At 36.7% G+C, this 20654-nt stretch overlaps 1 protein-coding gene and 1 long non-coding RNA gene across 4 annotated transcripts in view; one reads left to right on the top strand and one right to left on the bottom strand.

The window, feature by feature from the left end:
• Positions 1-77: 77 nt before the first annotated feature.
• Positions 78-20654, bottom strand: part of traf2b (Tnf receptor-associated factor 2b) — a 33613-nt gene continuing 13036 nt past the window's right edge. For 2 of the 3 annotated variants that reach the window (XM_082171457.1, XM_082171458.1), the window contains 9 exons: positions 15011-15089; positions 14686-14784; positions 11460-11621; positions 10822-10896; positions 10475-10549; positions 4947-5300; positions 3568-3745; positions 2575-2744; positions 78-2197 (listed from right to left, as the gene is read on the bottom strand). In XM_082171457.1, coding sequence (XP_082027583.1) covers positions 1979-2197; positions 2575-2744; positions 3568-3745; positions 4947-5300; positions 10475-10549; positions 10822-10896; positions 11460-11621; positions 14686-14784; positions 15011-15089 — 1411 coding nt within the window. In that variant the 3' untranslated portion in view covers positions 78-1978. The remainder of the gene's footprint in view (positions 2198-2574; positions 2745-3567; positions 3746-4946; positions 5301-10474; positions 10550-10821; positions 10897-11459; positions 11622-14685; positions 14785-15010; positions 15090-20654) is intronic. The other variant, XM_082171459.1, reaches the window with a different exon arrangement.
• LOC309500005 lies at positions 3649-4339 on the top strand. Its single transcript, XR_014206433.1, has 2 exons — positions 3649-3786; positions 4112-4339. It is a non-coding gene; the product is annotated as an uncharacterized lncRNA (long non-coding RNA).

The following is a 20654-nucleotide window of genomic DNA, read 5'->3' on the forward strand; positions in this document are numbered from 1 at the left end:
ATGTATATGCATTTTCCAGGCCTACTCTTTGGCAAAGGTAAAAAAAACATGGGACATAAAGACACTGTAGAGACCAATTGAATTAACTTTATTTATTTTTTCAGCAAGTTAAATGGAACAAATTACTACATAGGATTAAATAGTTACATATTTTTCTGACTTTTTATTGATTTATCATAGAGAAATGAAAGAGAAAAAAAATACCTCTATTTCTTCTTTCCAACAAAAGCAACTATTTCTAATTATCCAAGTAGCATGGACTGTTATTTAACTGAACAGGATTTATACTGCATCCAGTTCACCGGTTGACTATATTCCATGCTAACCTAAAGTATATGTAAGTGATGTATATGTATACCTTAAAGGGATACTTCACCTTTTTTTTTCATATTAAACTGTTATTCCCTTAACTAAGACGAGTTGATACATACCTCTCTCGTCTCAGTGTGTGCACTCAATCGCTCTGGCGCGCTACGACACTTTGATAGCACTTAGCTTAGCCCAGTTCATTCATTAGGGACCAAACGGAGATGAAGTTAGAAGCGACCAAACACCTCCACGTTTTCCCTATTTAAATACCATTACACGACCAAGTATGGTGACACAAAATAAAACGTGGCGCTTTTCTAAGCGGGTAAAAAGGATAACTATAATGTATGGCGGAATAGCACTTGGGAGCACTTCGACTCGGCGCAGTAAAAATGACAGAAGTGAGAGGGAGAGAGGATTTTTCAGGAGTGACTTTTTACTGCGCCGAGTCGAAGTGCTCCCGGTGCTATTCCGCCATACATTATAGTATCACCATACTTGGTCGTGTAACTACTCGTGTAACTGAATTTAAATAGGGAAAACCTGGAGGTGTTTGGTCACTTCTAACTTCATCTCTGTTTGGTCCCTAATGAATGAACTGGGCTAAGCTAAGTGCTATCAAAGTGTCACCGCGTGCCAGAGCGATTGAGTGCACACACTGAGACGAGAGAGGTATGTATCAACTCGTCTTAGTTAAGGGAATAACATAGTTTAACATGAAAAAACGGTGAAGTATCCCTTTAAGTAAGTGATGTTACAGGGAAAAAGGAGCTATTAGTATGTCTGGTCCATTTTATAAGGACTTGAAGATAATTAAATGTCTACAGCTCAAAAATGTGTAGCCATTTAATTCCCAAGCCCAAACAAAAAGAGCCAGACCTACGATCAGATGATTTTTACAAGTAGGCTAACTACATTGAATTTAAGCACTGGTTAGTCAAGATGTTTGGACATCTATACTATTCCTTTTTCCTATCTTAATTAAATGAAATGTTGTTAAATATTGTAGCCTCATGCACGTACAAGAGCTTGTCTATAAGAACAAACAGCACAATGATTAATTTCTATGAGCTGATTCTTACAGCGCTCAATCAGTTTATGGATATTAAAGTTACTCTATTATTAAGTTGGTCACGTTTGTAAAATAAAAGCAGACTGATGACAAATACGTATCTATTTATACACTATATTTCCAGCAAAAGTGACCATGCCCCTAAAAATGTCCTCAAAAATGCAGTTAGCATCCTAACAATCTCCCAGATTTTAACAACATGAAAAACCCTGCCAGCTTCACGGTCACACAAAACTAAAATATTGTAATATTATGTTATTACATACAAAATAGGTATAGTTTAAATATGTGTACTATACATTTATATTATATAAATATGTATTATGATAATTAATATATAGTGCATATTAAATATTCAGTTATATAAAAATAGTGGAGTTATTGGTATGCAAGTCAGTTTGATCACTGCCACTACATACATAGACATAATAATATTGTTATCAATGAAAATATTTCTTGAAACAAATATATGCTATTATAATATAATAATTTATATAGTATAGTTTAAATAGTTTGGCTTCCGCAGCTGAGATATGAGATATAATAATTAATGTTATGGTATAATAAATACCATCCATTGTTATTATGAATAATGCTTTATAAGCCAGTGAGGTCGACTATGGCTTTAATAAAAATGGTGTCATCTCTCAGATATGAGCTCTTGCCTGCCAGCTTGGCGAGGGGGCAGAAGAGAGGACAACCGCTGGCAATGTTCATCTCACTGATGGGCCTCTGGAAGGATGTGGAGCTCACGTCAGGCCTAAAGGCATCAATGATGTGCTCTCTGTTGTTCTGGTCCAAGAGCATTAATGTCACCTGGAAGGAAAAAAGAATTACAATCAATGTAATGCCAAGCTTATGTTCTAAAGGTCATATCGGACATCAGGTGACAGAATACATGTACTAACCCTTAGATAAAATAGTTATTACAACCACCACATTCATTCTCAACCATTTAACATTTAATAGTCAATTATTCATTAGATGTAATATTCTAACTACATGTATTCTACAGTTTATATGTGAATATTACAACAGAACAACCTCAACATTCAGTCCATGCAATAAGTGATTAATCCAAACATGAGTGGTGCTGTGATGCTTTAGTTGGTAGAACAACCCTAAATAAAAAAGTAAAAGTAAAGAGTAAATGAACACCTGAAAGAGGAGTGAAAGCGTATCGGCTCATTTACCTTCTGGCTGAAGGGCCATTTCAGCAGTGCATCGTATTTGCCCCTCATGACCACAAAGAACAGGGAGAGGTGAGTGCCCCGACCTGTGCCGTCACCGTTCAGGTACAGTCTCAGACACATCTTATACCCGTATTTACTGGAGTAGAATGCTGAAGAACAGAAGAAAGGTGCTGAACAGCAGGGTCAGAAATTAACTCAGGCAAAAACATCACCCAAAGGTGACTAAAATGCTTCACAAAAATCAGCTCCGAAAACAGTGAATACTTGAATACTCACACAAATGTGAAACAGCTACTCAGCTTGAGAATTTTTTTTTAATAATTAATAGATTTAACTGAACTTTGACATAAAATGCTGTTTTTACACAGACACATATGTGACCAATTTTAATCGGTTGATGGAAAGGCATTTAAAAAATGCATTCTAAAAATAACCTACACATAAGCTTAAAAAAAATTCCAGTCAGGACATTTGCTAAGTGCCACAATGCTCAAGTTACTATTTACTATTTATGAAATGCAAAGTAGGATTAAAATGTATTGAACCAAGAACATTCCAGGACACAAGTTCAATCAGCAGCATTTGTGACAATGTTGAATACCACAGAAAATAATGTACAGTTATACTATTATATAGATTATTCTCCTATAATCACCCCTTGGTATCATGACAAATAACTGTAAAGCATGTACACCCAGTAACTTTCGTACGATGTCCCCACATACCAAAAAGGGTGACATAACTTCCTTTTATGGAGCTGAGAAGAGCACATCAAACCTATAAGATTCATATTTCTGCCTTTAAATCCTCTAGACGCTGGTACGGTTTACGTCCACTGTAAGTGTCTCATGGTAACCCTGATTTTTGCTTAAAATTTAAAAACAAACCAAAGGGTGAGAGGAAATAATTTTCTGTTCTTAATCGACAACATGCAGCAAACACTGTTGATTGAGCTTAACCTGTACTGAACCTTGAATCTGATCTTAACCTTACCAGGTGAGAACATGGCAGGTGCTCGTCCTCCCACTGCGTCTTGTCTGCGACGAGAGAAGTCTGCTATTTTCCAAATGAACACTCCGTCATATGTGCAGAACTGCAGCTCCCGCAAAGACTGATCGGATTCTGCTAACTGCAGATCTCGCATGGTTAAAGTCCGTTCCAGCTGTCGCACCTTCAAGAGTCACCAAACAGAAGAAAAACAGGGTTACACTGGTACATTGTCTTTGGTTCATTGTCACCTATGGTTCTATGGTTATTGTTAATGGAATAGTTCTGTCATTAAATTAAAATAAAAACAATTAACTCTTAATCAGCAATGGTGGAGCTGTAGTAAAACGATGATATACTGACATTTGATGGATAAGTAAAAACTTGTCTATTGTGTCTTCCTTAGACTTTCACTTTGGTATTATACATGGTTCTTAGTTCTGGTAATTGTTAAAAGAGTACTGTAGTACTCTGTAATAGTTCTGTCATTAAAGGAAAGATAAAAAATTTTGGTTGAACAACTCTTAACGCAAAACTGATTTATTAGCAGAACGTCCAGGATGGTTCCCACTTCATATCCCATGTGAATTAAGGATCATGGCAGAGACAGCGGAGGCTCTTCTGCTGGGGGAGGAAAACCTGTTTCACAAGTAACAGTCGACAGAAACAAATCTTGCTAACAACTGTTTCATAGTGAAGGCTTCCACTGGCAATTAAACACCTGAACTTTTTAAAATAACAATACAAACGGACTATTAAGCTCCCCAAAAAAAAATCAGGATAGTTTACCTAAAAATAAAAACATTGTCATTTACACAGTCCATGTTGTCCCAAACTTGCATGACTTTTTTTCTTCTATAGAACATGTCGAGCCCAAACGTAACGCACCAGCACTATCAGAATTTTTTTTGCAAAATTCACTTACACAAACGTATCATATGGTTTCAGAAGTTGTATGGACCACTTAATGTATCATGCTTCTTGTTATTTTTGGAAACTGATAACATCTGTCCACCATTCACTATCATTACATGGAAAAGTTGAGTTCTTTAAAATTTCTTCTTTCGTGTTCCACGGAAGAAGAAAAAAATCATACAGGTTTGTAACGACATGAGGATGAGTCATTTTTGTGTAAACTATCCTTTGAAGTAAAATGTTCCACCCGTCTGTTATAAAACAAGATTGATCAATACGTCATTATTTGGTTACCTGCAAGGTGAGAGCCTCGCATCACCTTCGGACACATAGCAGAGCATCAAAACCATCTCTGCTGTCCGAAAGAAAAAAAAATCCTATAAATCCAACTTAGCGTGCGTTTTTTTTTTTTTTTTTTTTTTTTTTTAGAACTATTTAAGTATTTAATTCCTGCAAGGTGTGCATAGTACCTTGTTTGACAAGTTCTCGATCTTTTCCTGGTCTAGCCGATGTTGCCGGGACAGCGCCTCCAGGGTGAGGGCCGAGCGTTCCACCTCTCTGTTCAACACACAAACTATGTTCTCCAAAGCTGTGACTTTCTGCTGCACACCAGGAGCGCCTCCTCTTCCTGCATTATGGGCGGCAGCATCAGCCCCCGCCAGAGGAGCATCTTCAGGTCCGCGATACAATCCCAGCCCAGAATCTTCCTGCCACTCCACAGCCCCCTCGGCTCGCAGGCGCACAGAGGACAGCACAGCCAGCATGAGACGCAAATGCTCCATCACACTGGTCTGCTCATGCTCCTGCTGCTTACCGTTGTCAACCTAAAAACATTCATATATTATTAAAAAAAGGTTACAATAAAGCAAAAGGTGGTGTCATTTCTTTAATGTTAAAACACTTCATTTATGTTGAAAAATGTCATATGGTTATCAAAGAGAAAGAAAGGGTTAAAAAATATAATTAAGGCAAGACAGTGAAGACACCACAGGTGAACAGGGTCAATTTAACTAAGATATCACTATGCTTCCCCTGTTAATTAATCACAGTATATTAGGACATTACATTTTGTATGACAAGGTTTCTAAAATGGTACGTTTAAATGTCCAAGTGAGTCATTATCTAATTAAAATTTTTATTAATTTCCAGAATAGAAATATGAAAATTCAACAAAGCCAGGTTCAATATTCTTGTTTCATATTGTTATATTAGGGTTAAAGTTTTTACCGAAGGGGGTTTAGATTAGATGTTTTGATCACTTTATCACATAAATCCGAAAATATGTTTTTAAGAATAAAAGGTTATATAAATCAGATGAATTCTATATGAATAAACCCCCTCTGATAGATAGGGAAAAAACTGCAATGTTTGGTCTATACATGTATTACTAAAGTGGAGATTTCTGTCTCACTGCATGAGAAAAAAAGGCTTTTACTGTAACTGAAATCTACGGATGCAAATAGATCAATTGTAATAAAATAAACACTGAAATGTGTATTTTTGATGTTTTCTTTCCATCAGTTTGTAAGATGTTGTTATAGAAGGAGAATAGTACAAAATCTAAAAATTGAGCAGTGCTTGAAAAAAACGTTGGTTTTGCCAGTAGCGTCTTGCCTTAGAAAAAGGGTTAACGACAACGCATTCTAAAAATGAGCTCTGCCACCACACCATCCACTCCAACAACGGTGATCGCAAAGTCACAGTCCACAGACTGATGCATAGTGAATAGAAAATTTCTGTTTTCATGTATGAAAGGGAGTCACTTTTAGTCAACATCCCCCATCAGATGATAAATGATTATCTACTGCAGTTGACTCCCTTTAAAAGCGCATTTCTAATATGCAATAGTTTAAGTAAATGTCTGATATTAGTTTTGGCAGAATTATATTATTAATGAGCTGTCAGATCCACAGGATGGAGTGGCAGTATAACTGGTGGCAGGTCAGAAGAGGAACACTCTGGTCCAGAGATGAGTAGGTTGTCATATTATGGCGCGTTTCCACTGAGCAGTACAGTACGGTACGGTACAGTACGGTACGGTTCGGGTCTGTTAACCATGATCTGGCTAGCGTTTCCACTGCCAACAGTACCCTTACTTGATGGGCGTGGTGTTTCGATCGACGTCATTTTCGCGCGAAGAAGAACATAGTAAACTACAATGGATGACATATACAGCAGATCTTGTTCTTGCTCCTCGACATGTTTGTCACAAGAAGACAAGCGCCGACATTAGGCTTTTCTCAATATTAAGTACGCAAAGTTTGTACTTGCCATGTGCGACTCCTACATGCAAATGGTACAGCGCGTTCTTAAAAGGTCACTCAGCTCGCTCTGCTACTCCGGTTATCTCTGTTACTCTGTACATTTTAAGCAACAATAAAACGAAATATGTTATAAAACACTACTCTGCCTCTTTTCGTTTTCATTTAAATAAATTAAACATTATAGGGACACAAATGTGGTTCATGCACAACGCATATTGATTATTCACTGCACGTTATACGTTATTCTATTTAACGTTATAACAAAACGAAATTTAAAACACAACCCTAACGTTACCTCTTTTCGTTTAAATAATAAAACAAATTACACATATTACAGGCAATATATGCATTTGTACAAATGTTGCAATAAACATCAGTGATAATCTTGTAATAAGAAAATGACAAGAAACCATATTTCTTTTTGTAAAATTTCAGTTTTATCAATAATAGCCAATATAAAAGTTTAAGTAAAAGGTACAAGAAGCTATACAATAAGAAATAAAGCAAACAATTCAGTCAAATGTCCAAATGCTACGCTCTAATCTAACATTACAACAGTAAAGTTAAATACAAATAGCCTATAATATGAAACTAAACTTAGCCCTCGGCCAAAACGATTGACAGGGAACGAATTATATATTCACGAGACCAAAGATCGCCCGTTAGGTCTACACAAGACGAATTATATCTCATGTTTAACCACTACCGTCGGAGTCATCGGCGAACGTCAGAAGAACTTAGCCGAGGAAAGGCTCATCCAGCCGGGAAACATGAGCGCCGAGCGCCCGCTGATCGCATGGATCTCACAACCGGGGAAAAACAAATCATCTTTATAAATAAACCACAGATTTGAGCTTTAAACAACTACATTCTCGCCTGAAAAACTCTTAAAATTACATTTCGTGACACAGTAACAGTAGTATTATATTAAACTGTATATTAAAAAATGGCGCTTCTTATGTTGTCATTCCCCTCGTAGCACGCGCAAGTGACGATTCTCTGTCAACCAATCAACGTCCTGCAGTGAGTCTAGCTCCACCTTTTAGTACCGTACCACTGTGCTAGGTACCCCAACGGAAGGGTACCCAAAAAGTGGTACGGTACGGTTCGGCTTTTTGGTACCATTCTCAACTTTTGGCAGTGGAAACGCAAATAAAAGGGTACCGACCCGTACCGTACCGTACTGTACCGCTCGGTGGAAACGCGCCATTAAATGTCATTCCAATCACTGCGATTTCAGGAGACAGAACTTGCATTAGCCAAATCAAATTTAACATTTACATTTTTTTGTTTACTTTTTATTTTATTTTTGTTTTGACATTTCCAATATTAGCAGAACAGATTCACTGGATTAATAAGCAATTGATATTAAAATGTAAAACGTTAAGCAAATGTTGAGATGAAATCTCAAAAAGTCAGCATGAGCTAAATACTATTCACTACAGCATTAGGGCTGTCCGAACCAGGCTCCGCGGCAAACGGACTAGGAGGGGCAGCCCTGGGGCGGATGCTTGGGACAGCCCTGGTGACGTCATTACTATTTATCTTCACCCGCACCCTCCCCAACTTGTTCAGGCACCACTGAACGTCAACAAAAATACTTTTTAGCTCCATTTCCTGAATTGAAGCTGCCTCAGCCTACCTGAGCTCATTAAATGTGCTTATACTTTGCTTGTATACTTTTACTTATTCTGCAGTTTCCCCACCTCTTCCACTGGACACACCCTTGACTCTATTCCCAGAGCACAATATCTGTGATGAGCACAGGCACTACCCACTGCACCAATACTGTGACCACCCTCTTGATGACCTAACTGACCGACTTTCATTTTAGATTGCTGTGTTTCTACTGCAGCTCTCCATTTGTGCCAGTTTATTCTCTGACCAGTAGAGGGCACGTTCTTAAAAAGAGGTGCACTGGGGAAATCCTTTGACTTTCCATGAAGACTTCAGAGGTAGGCAACACTTCCTTTTAACTTACTAACTGTGATCTCAACAGTAGAGAGCGTGTGAATTTATGATATTACATCTGTTACCGTCTGAAATGCATTTCCCCCAATGATTCACCAACTTTACATGTTCACTGATTACAGTACTGCATATATTTCTTAACCGAGAGTTTGGGACTTTTCTAACCCACACTCCAAACTATTTACATAGTTTGGTTTTATTTTAAAGTCATGTGGAAAAAATGCAAACTGAGAGACAAAATAGATCCCACTGGTCTGACTAAGTCAGACAAAATAATCTAAAGGCTTTTGAAAGTTATGACACATTTCAGAATGACTAAAGGCCCGTTCACATTAAGATGGTAACTATAACAATAAAGATATCTGTAGTTTTAAAAATCACTCTAAAATGTAAAAGAATAGCAGAATGACGATAACGGCACTCAGAAACAATATCGTTGGGATAATTTTCACACTTTTTTTTCTAGCTGATGAAAGAAAAAAAACATTGACAGCCATTTAGAATCCATCCTACTTTAAAGAGATTTAGCATTCAACCCCCTTAACTGTCACCGCCCTGCTGGCAGGACGCTTGGTGGTCTTTTTTATTTATTGCCTCTTTTTTTCTATCACATATTTAAGTAATCATCATAAATTAGGCATCATTAGAAAGCTTAAACACTCTTAATTCATCCTGTGAAAACCGTTTTGAAATTGGACATTGCGTTACCATTGAAATGAGACTTTACATTCTTTTAGCGGGCTCCTCCCTAATAAAATTAGTGGGCGGTTTCATGTTTCTTATAAAAAAAATACAAATAAATATTTTATAATCAAAACTTTTTTTAATCTTGACAAAACACATATCGTCGGAAAGGTCTGAGACTCAAGGCTCCATATTTGGTGAAAGGAATGTATAAATTTTTTACAAGAGAATTCATCCAAAAAATTAAATGGAATGTGGGTGTCACCCGGTGTCTATTTTTGGTATTACGTCAAACAAATCTCATTTGAACTTACATTTTTTGTGATATCAACTTCAAATTTGAAACACAACTTGGTTAAGCATATGACTGATTTTATAGCAAAAAATTGTTTGTAAAATATATTTTTTATATAAAATGTTAAGAAGTACAGTACATTTGCTTTGCAGTAAACTTAAACTTCTATAACTTTTTTACACTTTCATGTTTTTTAAGTGAACAGACCTTAAGAAAGACTGAAATAAAATACTTTTTATTGGCTGAAAGACTAAATTCTCAACATGCTAATTAACTTATCAACTCAGATATGTTTGGCACTTTTTCCTAATCTGCAAGCAGGCAGTAGATCTGCTGCAAACAACAATTTACACAGAGCCTCATAAACGTTTTAGAACTCCAATTTGTAGCTGATTTTCAAGCTGTCAAAGTACTTCCTAATACAGTGTATATTAGGAAGTACAGTGTGTGACAGCCACATTGAAGACTAGCTACAGTTCAAGTTCTAAAAAGTTTGAGACTCTGTGTGTTACTCTAGTGAAAACACCATAGTGAATCAATCAATGCAAACTTGCATGAAACTATATGACACAAAACAAAACTTGATGGTTCAGCTATGAAGATAAAAAGCGATGTGGGTTTTAAGTGGTTGGATATGCTGTTCAGAAAAAAGCATGTAATCATTTTTAAAATCCGCCCTTTAAGGTTTTTCGGGAAGAAGCTCAAACCATTTCCACCCTTCTATTCAGAATTGACTCAATGTCTATTTTGATCCAAAATGCATTCATGAGAAAAAAATACACACCACTGCCCTGCAGCCAATCTCACTGAACTGGCACGCCGACTTTGACTTTGCACAAGATTTGGTGTGCTCTTGAAACTGCAAAAAAAAAAAGAAAAGAAAGTCAGAGAGAAAAAAAAAAAGTATTTTATGAATGAAAATAAAATAAGGTATCCCTATTCCTCTATTAAAACTGACATACATAGCAGATTTGTATTTTATGATGATTTTAGTACAATTTATGACAGCACGTTACTAGCAGTTGTGTGCGAATGAAACAAAAAAACATAGGCCAATATACTTTCAACATTCATACTGATAAATACCACAATTAAAGCAGAAATAATGTCTGGCTGAGAACAGAGACCAACCTTCTCTCTGGGGATTTTCTTTTTACCACAGTCTTTGCATTGCATGGGGAATTTCTGACATATTTCATCATGGGCCTGAAACAGAAAAGAGCAGTGTAGGAGGGGGAATCAGTAAAGATGGTTTAACAACTATTTCACCTGAACTTTCTGCTATGTTGCTCAACCGCTAAGCATTACCCATGCATATCATTTTTAAGCTACTTTCATATATGAAAGAGATCAGCGGCTTTCAAGCTCCAATAATAAATAATAAAAAGTACCATAAAAGTAGTCTATATAACTTGCATGATAACTGTGTGAGGAACATAAAGAAAGCTGCTATTCATTGACATGTTTGTCCTTTTCTCTCTAGAAATGCCAGTCACTGGTTGCAATTAACTTTTATAATATGGAAATTAAGCTTGAATATTCTGGCAGAGGTGAAAGTAAATCATGAGAGAAAATTATCAATTTTGGTTCAACTACCCATTCTATCATGAATTCAGCCACATTGGTGTGTAATGCCCCTTTACCGTGGCAATTTATTATTGCAACACATTAAGTCTGTTGGCACATCAAACATTAAAAGTACAGAATGTACACAAACCACAGACCAATCAACAGTAAACTTGAGAACAGACCACTTCTAGGGCTCATACCTTAATTTCCTTAAAGTTGAATGTGACCTTGCAGTATTTGCAGTTCAGGGTTCTGGCCTCGCATTCCCGCTCATTGTGGCGGTCTTTCTCGCTAAGCAAGATGACTGCTTGGCATGCTTCACATTTTACACGTTCAAAGTCACAACGACCTTCGTGTTGACCCTAGTGAAGGAAAGAATTATCTGTAAATTTCTAGCAGGAATGTTGAATGGAAAAATATCATAGTTAGCTTACTATGTATGACTGCCAACTCTTGAATTGTCTTTCATGTGCCCCATTTTCAATTATCTTGAGACTGTTAACAGCTTTGTATAGCTGCTGTTCATTCAATTTATTCCCATGTTATTTGTATGCATTTCCTGTTTTCAAGTTAGTAAATGGTCACAAGACATCACTGGTTGAAAGTACATACCGACCTTGTGATTAGAACAAGACAGAACAATTGTGTCTGCATTACCCCAAAAAATCCCTGTTAATTTACATAATTTCAAAAATCCCTAAGATGTGCTTAAAGGGATAATTCATAAAAAACTATTCTGTCCATCTGTTCCTTGCGCGCACACACACACACACACACACACACACACACACGTAGTGTTTTCGTTTTTTATGGGGACTTTCCATAGACATAATGATTTTTATACTGTACAAACTGTATATTCCTAACCCTACCCCTAAACCTACCCATCACAGAAAACTTTCTGCAATTTCACATTTTCGAAAAAACATCACTTTTTTGATTTATAAGACGTTTTCCTCATGGGGACCAAAAAATGTCCCCACACGAACAAGGATTTCGGATATTGCCATTCTTGTGGGGACATTTTGTCCCCACAACGTGATGATTACCAACTCACACACACACACACACACACACACACACACACACACACACACACACACACACATATATATATATATATATATATATATATAATTTCTATTATTATTAATACTACAAATTTCTGGTTTGGAACAACATGAGGTATATAGTAACAAACATGTATATAACATATAACAAATCAATGTTAAGATCATGTTTTTAGAAATTGTGAACTAACATAAACAAACAATGAACAGTTTTTTTTTTATTAACTAACGTTAACAAAGATTAACAAATACAGAAACAAATGAATTGCTCATGGTTAGTTCATGTAAGTTAATACATTAGTTAATGTTGACAAATTAAACCTTATTGTAAAGTGTTAACGTTTGTGCTTCACTACCTCTTCATACTATTAGTTTCCATTCTCAGTGTCTAGATCAAAGGTCAAACAATTGTAAAGCAGCAGTGTTGTGCAATTGCCTATTCATGAAACACGATATATAATAACTCTAGAGTTACTCAGAAAGGGTGTGGTAAATGCCATGGAAGTTATATCTGTTACTCAGAAAAACCAAACAAGAAGATTAGCTTCAAGCTTGTTTGGTTAGACACACCCACTTTTTTTCTCTTCAAATTTCAAAAGCTGCATTTCAAGCAAGCACATGTTTTGTTAGATGCAATCTGTGCAATCAAGTTCATGTGAAATACTGCTCGAAACATTTTACTTCCATAATGTGACGTATTTCTAGGTGCTCGGTGAAACATCACAGATCAAAGACCACAGTTTCAAAGATGAATAGACAACACTGTAGCTTTCGGCAGTCTGTAAAAATATACCTCATATTTCTCGTCAAATCTAGTTGTACAGTCAATCGCAAAGCTCTTTGCGTGCTCATTGTGTGTTTTTCGCGGTATTCACGCTGAAAACAAACACTGCCCAGTCTTTTTGCCACTTAGTGGGCGTAACCGCCGACAGTGACGCCACGTGAATACCCTCTATTTTCTGGTTTGAAGTGGCATAAATCTAGCACTTAAAGTCAACATGAATTTAATACATTTTAAGGAAGTAAAATTTGATCCCATTTACTTTCTAAATGGATGTTCCTGATCTTATTGTGAATCAATTTATCAGTGCAGATTATTCAAAAGAAAATAAATTGTATCCTGACTCCTGATCCAATTAATTCCCACTGGATAAAAACCAATGGGTTGCTAACGACAATTTCTGTTGACTTTACTGTCCAAAAGTACCCTCAAATTAATTCTGGAACAATTGACCTGGGATAACTATTGCAAAAACTTTTAGGGGAATTTCTTGCTTATCTCTTTAGTCACCATGTCTCCCACACAGATGAATCAACACCGATTCAGAGAGTGAGTTATGGCTTCAGAACAGCTTTAGTCAGGGTTAAGGTTACTTAGTCACTAAATAAGTCAAAACGGAAGAATGCAGTCAGACTTATGCTTTTACCAGCTAAATGGAAGTAAAAAACCAAGACAAAGTTAAACTAGTTTCAGGTTTTTAAAAATAAGAAAGTCAGAATGGAAACTTGGCATATTCCCAGGCTTATAGGTTATATTCACAGGCTATAAATAAATTATTTCTCTCATCTTATGCAATCAAATACAATTATAACACTAGCATATCCACCAGCTGTCAAATACCTTAAACTATTCTGTAAACCTGTTTTAAAAAAAATATTTGATGAAAATGATTTTTTTTTTATGATTTACAACATACCACAAAACCCTTTGAAATTTCAAATGAAAATAAAGCCTTCTCGACTTAAAACAAAACAAACAAAAAATTTAAATTATAACTATAATTAAATTATAATTGCACAAAATGGCAATGAGAGTTATTATGGTTTTAGCATTGTAAATACAAAAACTACACTGCCCAAAATAATGAGCTTTTAAAAACAACTTGCTTTTCATACGGTAATGCTGGTACTTTCCAGCTAGCTCTGGGACTTTCCGAACAACCCCCATCCTTCCTGCTGATGATGAACTCTGTGAGCAGTCATTATTCTTTTTTTAAAGTGTCAGTCACGACAAGACTTTCTATTTGAAAGTCAAGTCAAGTCAAGTCCCCTTTATTTATTTAGCTCTTTAAACAATACATATTGTTTCAAGTCGTCGGGCCAGTTCTTCTTTGGCCAACAAACGAACACGTGTCATTATGATTCAGGCTGAATCACAGGTTAGAATTCAGATTGGCATCGGAATACAGTATTCGGATTAGGTTATTTGCTTATTAATTATCAGGTTATTTGCTTAACGGCTGGGTTTGGTTTGAAATATATGCAAAGTCAATGTGAGGCAGCCTATCATGGTAGTTTGCATTAAGAAATGAAGAACATTCTATATGACAACAAGCTAGATGAACTATGTTCTTACCTCATAGTCTTTCAGTGTACCAGACCAACAACAACCATCATTTGGGCATTTAGCAGGCAAGCTATCAATTTCTCTTCGTGCTGCATTGTCAGGAAATGCCTAGGGGGAGTCAAAGACCATGGATTTTTTCATTAATGAATACCTTTTGAAATTCTATTCCTGTACATGTCATTATGGAGGGTTTTTTTCTCCACTGTGTAATTATACAGTACCTCTGCAGTGTACATTTGGCAAGAACAGGAATGCATACACTGAATAGGAGTTACCAGGAAGTTAAAAACAATGTTAGATTTCCAACAGGTATCATTTAAGAAACATAGCTTACCACTGTGATATTGAGCATAGACATCGCCTCTTCAAATATACCCTCAGTTTGACAGGCTTCGCAGGGTATGGGCCCTGAGCTAATGAAGAGGAAAGATTTTACTTTAACAGTGCAGGAGAGGAGAGCATGGGGAAAAAGGCAATCAAACAATAAGCAAACTTTAAACACCACAATTTTGGGAAACCATTAATACGCAGGCTTTTCTTTCCTCAGGCCATTTATGAAACAAGAAGAAGTGCTTTGATAATGGTAAAACTGAAGTGAAAGCAGCATGTGTGCAGAAATACATAGAAGTAAAGTATTTGTGAAGAGTATGTTGCAAGAAATGTTGGAAAGCAAACATTCAAGAAAGTTTACCCATATTCTCTTTTTATTAGTGTTGCACAATATACCGGTACTAGAAAGGTATTTTGATACCCTGCTTTTAAAAATGGTATGGTACCTCATTTTACTAGTACTGGTACTTTAAGAATGGCAGCCGTATTTCCTGAGTTGCACTGATGTGCAACAACGGCAATGTGTGTCCAGCGCTTTGCTTCCACTCTGCAGACGCACTGGCCATGCCAAACTTTATATATCTGCACAGCACAGGACTGCTTAAAGTTATGGACATGTGAGAGTGATTAAGAAACATTTAAGTGGTACGTTTAAGTGATTAAGTGGTGCGTTCTTGATGTTATTAAGTTATTAAGCAGAATAAGCCTAGAACAATAGTTAAATTAAGTACTCACACTACACCCGAAGTGTACAGAACACGATAACAAAGTAAAGCGCTTCTGGGTTTTACATCAAAACGCCGGCTCACCATTGGCCAGCTCCTGCATCAGCATCACACGCATGTGTCATGGTGCTCACGTGAACAGCGTCGGCCAATAATTAGCCGGCATTCTGGCGTAGAACCCGGAAGCGTTGTACTGTATTTACTACTCAAATAGCGTAGGAGATCTGACACAGAAGAAAAGAAATTGTTGAATAAAGTCGTTATTATTTTAAGTCGCTTCATAACATTACATTTGAACCACTGTTGTCACATGGACTATTTAAACAATGTCTTTACTATCTTCGTAGTTGTACCTGGGCCTTGAAAGTTGCAATTACATTGCTGTCTATGGGGGATCAAAAAGCTTTCGGATTTAATAAAAAATATTTGTATTTGTGTTCCGAAGAGGAACACGGTCTTAAGGGTTTGGAACGACATGAGAGTGAGTAATTAATGACAGAATTTTCATTTTTGGAAATAACCCTTTACACAGATAATCGAAATGTGTGTCATAGGATCCGGGCATTAGGTCTGGCAGTGGCATGTGATTTTTTTTGGGGGGGTAAAATGCTCAAAAAGCAGGGCAGGTACACACTGTTGTCAAGTGAGAGACTTAATTTCTTTTTTAATAAATTAATAAATAAAATAATGAATTATAAGTTCAACGTTGGTCATTTATCATTCAATTAATTTTCCTGTTGTTTTAGGTTTTTTTAGGTTGCGGTATCAGTTCAGTAGTAGTATCGATATATTTTAGTCAGGTATCGTATCTAAGTCATAATTTTGGTATTGTGACAACACTACTTTTTTGGCCACATCCTATGGGTGCGTTTCCCATAAAACGACATAATTCACTGCTTAACTAGCATAGTATTATGCATCGTTGAAGAAACCAACAAGCTAGTCATGACTTTTTTGAAACCGTATTGTCACAAATTTGTAATAACTTCTTTAAATTAATCAGTTTCAAATCAAATTAATGCTGATTTTTTTATATAGATTACGGACATGGCACCTGAGGACTAATTCTCATTTTTCTCAGTTATTTTACTTTATTTACAGATACAATAATAGGCTCCTTGTTACCTACTAGTGCACGTACTCACATGCGCACTCTTTACAATCGGTGCTTTAAATCTCTTGACAAACTAAAAGACATATGTTCGAAATGAACGATATACCGTAGATTGTACTGAATGTGAGCTTGCTTATTTTCCTCAAGATAAGGATTTATTAAGCATTTAAGAAACTGTTTCTAACCACTGGTAAAGAGCTGTCATTCCAACCACACAACTTTGCTGTTTGCAAATGTTCGTTGGAACTATGGTTTCGGGAAACACTGACTCGTTGAACTGTGCTGATAACGACCATAGTTGGCTAACAATGCTTTTGGGAAACGCACCCCTGGCTGACATATTATAAAAGGCTTCAAAGGATGCTGTATACAAACTGACATTTATCTGAGTAAAGGAAGGGTAAGCAAATGTATCCGACTATACCCCAACATTTCTTGCAACTGAAAATAAAACATTTAAAGTTTTGAAAAACATTTCTTGAAATTTAAAGACTTCTAAAATATGTTAAATCGTTGATATTTGTTTTTGAACAAGGCATGTAAACAAACAAACAAAAAAAAGCAGGAATGCTATTTGTGAACAAAAACCAATCGAAAGGGGGCATATTATAAGTCCAGTTTCAGCATGGAGGTCTTTCCCGGTTGCTTTTTGCTATTTCTTGTGTTTCTTTGTTGATCTGTAGACATTTTAATAATGGTTGTTTAAGGTGAACCACTCTTTAGAATGAAAGTCACCACCAACTGGTGTAATCATGTAACTTACAGAAAGTCACAGAATAATTCAGCGAAGAAACCTAACGTTTTTAGTGTCACTGGGATGAATGAAATTCCCCCTCCAACGAACACAAAATTTGTTCACAAAAATTGGAAGAGCTGGTGAAAACAGAGATTTTCTTAGAAGGCTTGTGCCGAGCTGCCTATGCACAAACCAGCATTGTTCTTTTAAACCACAATCACCAGCACACAGACCTCGGACAAGCTCCTGCCTGCCCCAAACATTTCACTTGCATCCTGGCATGAACGGAGACGACAGATTTTTCACGGCGCTTCCATTCACCAGGGTTCCTCATCTATACCTTAACTGCATATTCTTTAATAAAGTGCCCTCTGGAGTTATTTAAAAGCATCTCATTGTCTGCGCCTCATCTGCTCCAATATAGCTATTGCGGGCAGCTGACATAATGGAACATTTTGTAAATTTGCTGACATCATTTTACACTAGAAAAAAATTTACCAAGCAACTTGTTACCAGGTCAAAAGATGACGACGCATGAGATCATGTGTGAGTGTGAGAAACCTGTAGCCATCAGACAGTAGCCTAATGATAACCATTTTTGGGGTCTTCCCAATATTATGAAAAATACTATTGTATTTGAAGGATAGAATTTGAAGAAAATGGTAAGATATGCACCTTTTATTTTGTAAAATGTTTTGTCAGACAATTATTTACATTGCAAAAAAAAATAAGGAATATCTGTTTCCAATAAAAATATATAAACCATCCTAAAATATATGTTTACCTTATAGGCAAAATTGCATAAATTTGATTTGCTTAAAGCAATTAAAAATAGCCTACTATTTGGCCCGTGGAAAAGACTGAGAATAAATTCTCTGAAATGTATTTCATCAAATATTTATTTATTTATTCTAAAACAAGGCAAGGATACTGAATGATTTAAGGCCAATTTATACTTCTGCGTCGGGTGCGCGTAGAAGGTACGGCGTAGCATACGCATTGACGTGTACCATACGTCGTACCCTTCGCCGTACCCTGACGCGCACCTCCTCAAAAATGTAACTACGTGTCGCGGCGACGCGGACCGCAAGATCTGTGATTGGTCGGCTGGATAGCATCGCGTTTCCTCCTACGCATTTCCGGAATGATCTTCTGCACTCTGCACCACCCGCCCGCCATTTTTAAATTCCGAAGATCAGTGAAGAGCCATGGAAATAGACCAAGTGACCGAGAGATTGCTTGAAGAAGTGCGGAAATACAGCCATCTGTATGACTCCTTCAGTCGCCATTGCTCGTAGAAACCTAAACTCAAAACAGCCGCGAGGAATGTAAACACAGTGGAACATTAAAACCCACCCGCGCCAACTAGCGTTTCGGCGGTGTAACTGCAGAGCAACACAGACATTCGCAGAAGTATAAATGCTCACGACGGCGTCGCCTACGTGCGTATCCTACGACGTACACTACGGCGTACACTCGACGCAGAAGTATAAATTGGCCTTTAGTAATGTAATGTGACGGCACCAAGTCCTTATCTCATATTTTCCTAATGTCTTGTACTGTTAAACATGGCATCACGTGGATGAGAATATGCAAATGGCAATAATATGCAGATGACATTATGCATATTAAAACGAGGTGCTGTAAGCTCCATATATGGTTATTTCGGGGAGGAGATGGGGTGGATATGCATGTATGGAGGTCGACCGATATGTTTTTTTTTCTCTGGCCGATATTTATAAATTGGGGCAGCCGATGGCCGATATATAATGTCAATTTTTTTGGCCGATATGTTTGCCGGATTTTCCCTTTTTTTCCCCTTCATCTCATAAAATCTAACCATTAATGAGAAGTAATACAAAAAAATTACTTAAATTAAACATTTATTGAACAACACAAGCCTCTCCAATCAGTGCACTTGTATAAAATAAAATAAAAAATTGGGTGTATACATTAAATATTAAATACATATAACAGGTCATCAAAAATCTAGACTGTCAAATAAACTTTTAGATAAAAAAAAAAGTTTAAGTGCACAAAAACTTACATAAATAAAATATATAATATAATAAGAATAAGTTATATAAGTAATAACTTACTTGTAGGTTTAAAATTCTACAAATGGCACATTTATTGTTCAACAAAAAATATTTTAGCAATTTGATTTGTTCAATTAAATTTTTGTTTGAATTATTGCGCTACTATTCTATAGTGCTTTTTCTAGACTGTTTTTTGCGCATGCATGCGGCGGCGCTCGTTTATGGAAATCTGTTGAGTTTAGCGGAGATACACTCCTGACAGCAAAATGGAAATATTTGTACAAGTTTCTAACATATACAGATAAAGAATATACCTGTGAAATGTAAGTTATGCACTGAGGAAAGCACTACATCTCAAACACATTAAACAACGCAATTATCTATCTATCAGTCAGCACATGTATCTTATACCCCTCTATTGCAAGTTGCTTTGGATAAAAGCATCTGCTAAATGCATAAATTAAAAAAATCTACATTTTAAATACTCAACAGCCCCTTCTCACCAAAATCACAATAGCAGGTGGTTTGGGCAAAATTACTACATCCTTCCTTGCTCGCAAAGCAGTGGGGATGTGGATTACAGGAACTCTGTGCAAGCTCTGCCGAGAAACCCTGAATGCAACTGGTGAGCCAAGACAGGAACCACTAAATATTTATTCTGATTTGTTTCAACAGGTTATGACCAGGAGTTCCTTTAAAGCAGTGGGGGGACGATTGGTGGAAAAAAAACTGCTGGACTCAACAATGCAGTCCTACTGTACGTTAACTAGTGATATAACACCAAATATAGAACATTTATTCACAAGACCAACCCGCTAATAATCCACAAGAAAATGATTAACGTAAACTATAACTGACTGTCATAAAACTTTGAACAGCGGGCACTGACGTCACTGCCATTACAACATAGGCTGAGGTGCCTCACGTGATCCAAGTTAGCCGTTTGGCTTTCTCCAATGCTAAGAGATACAGACCCTCTCATCTCCCTATAGTAAGACAATCTCTGGTACTTCTCATTCCTGTCCTGAATATGT

Source organism: Leuciscus leuciscus (assembly GCF_965113295.1).
Source record: "Leuciscus leuciscus genome assembly, chromosome: 5".
NCBI classification, from domain to species: Eukaryota; Metazoa; Chordata; class Actinopteri; order Cypriniformes; family Leuciscidae; genus Leuciscus; species Leuciscus leuciscus.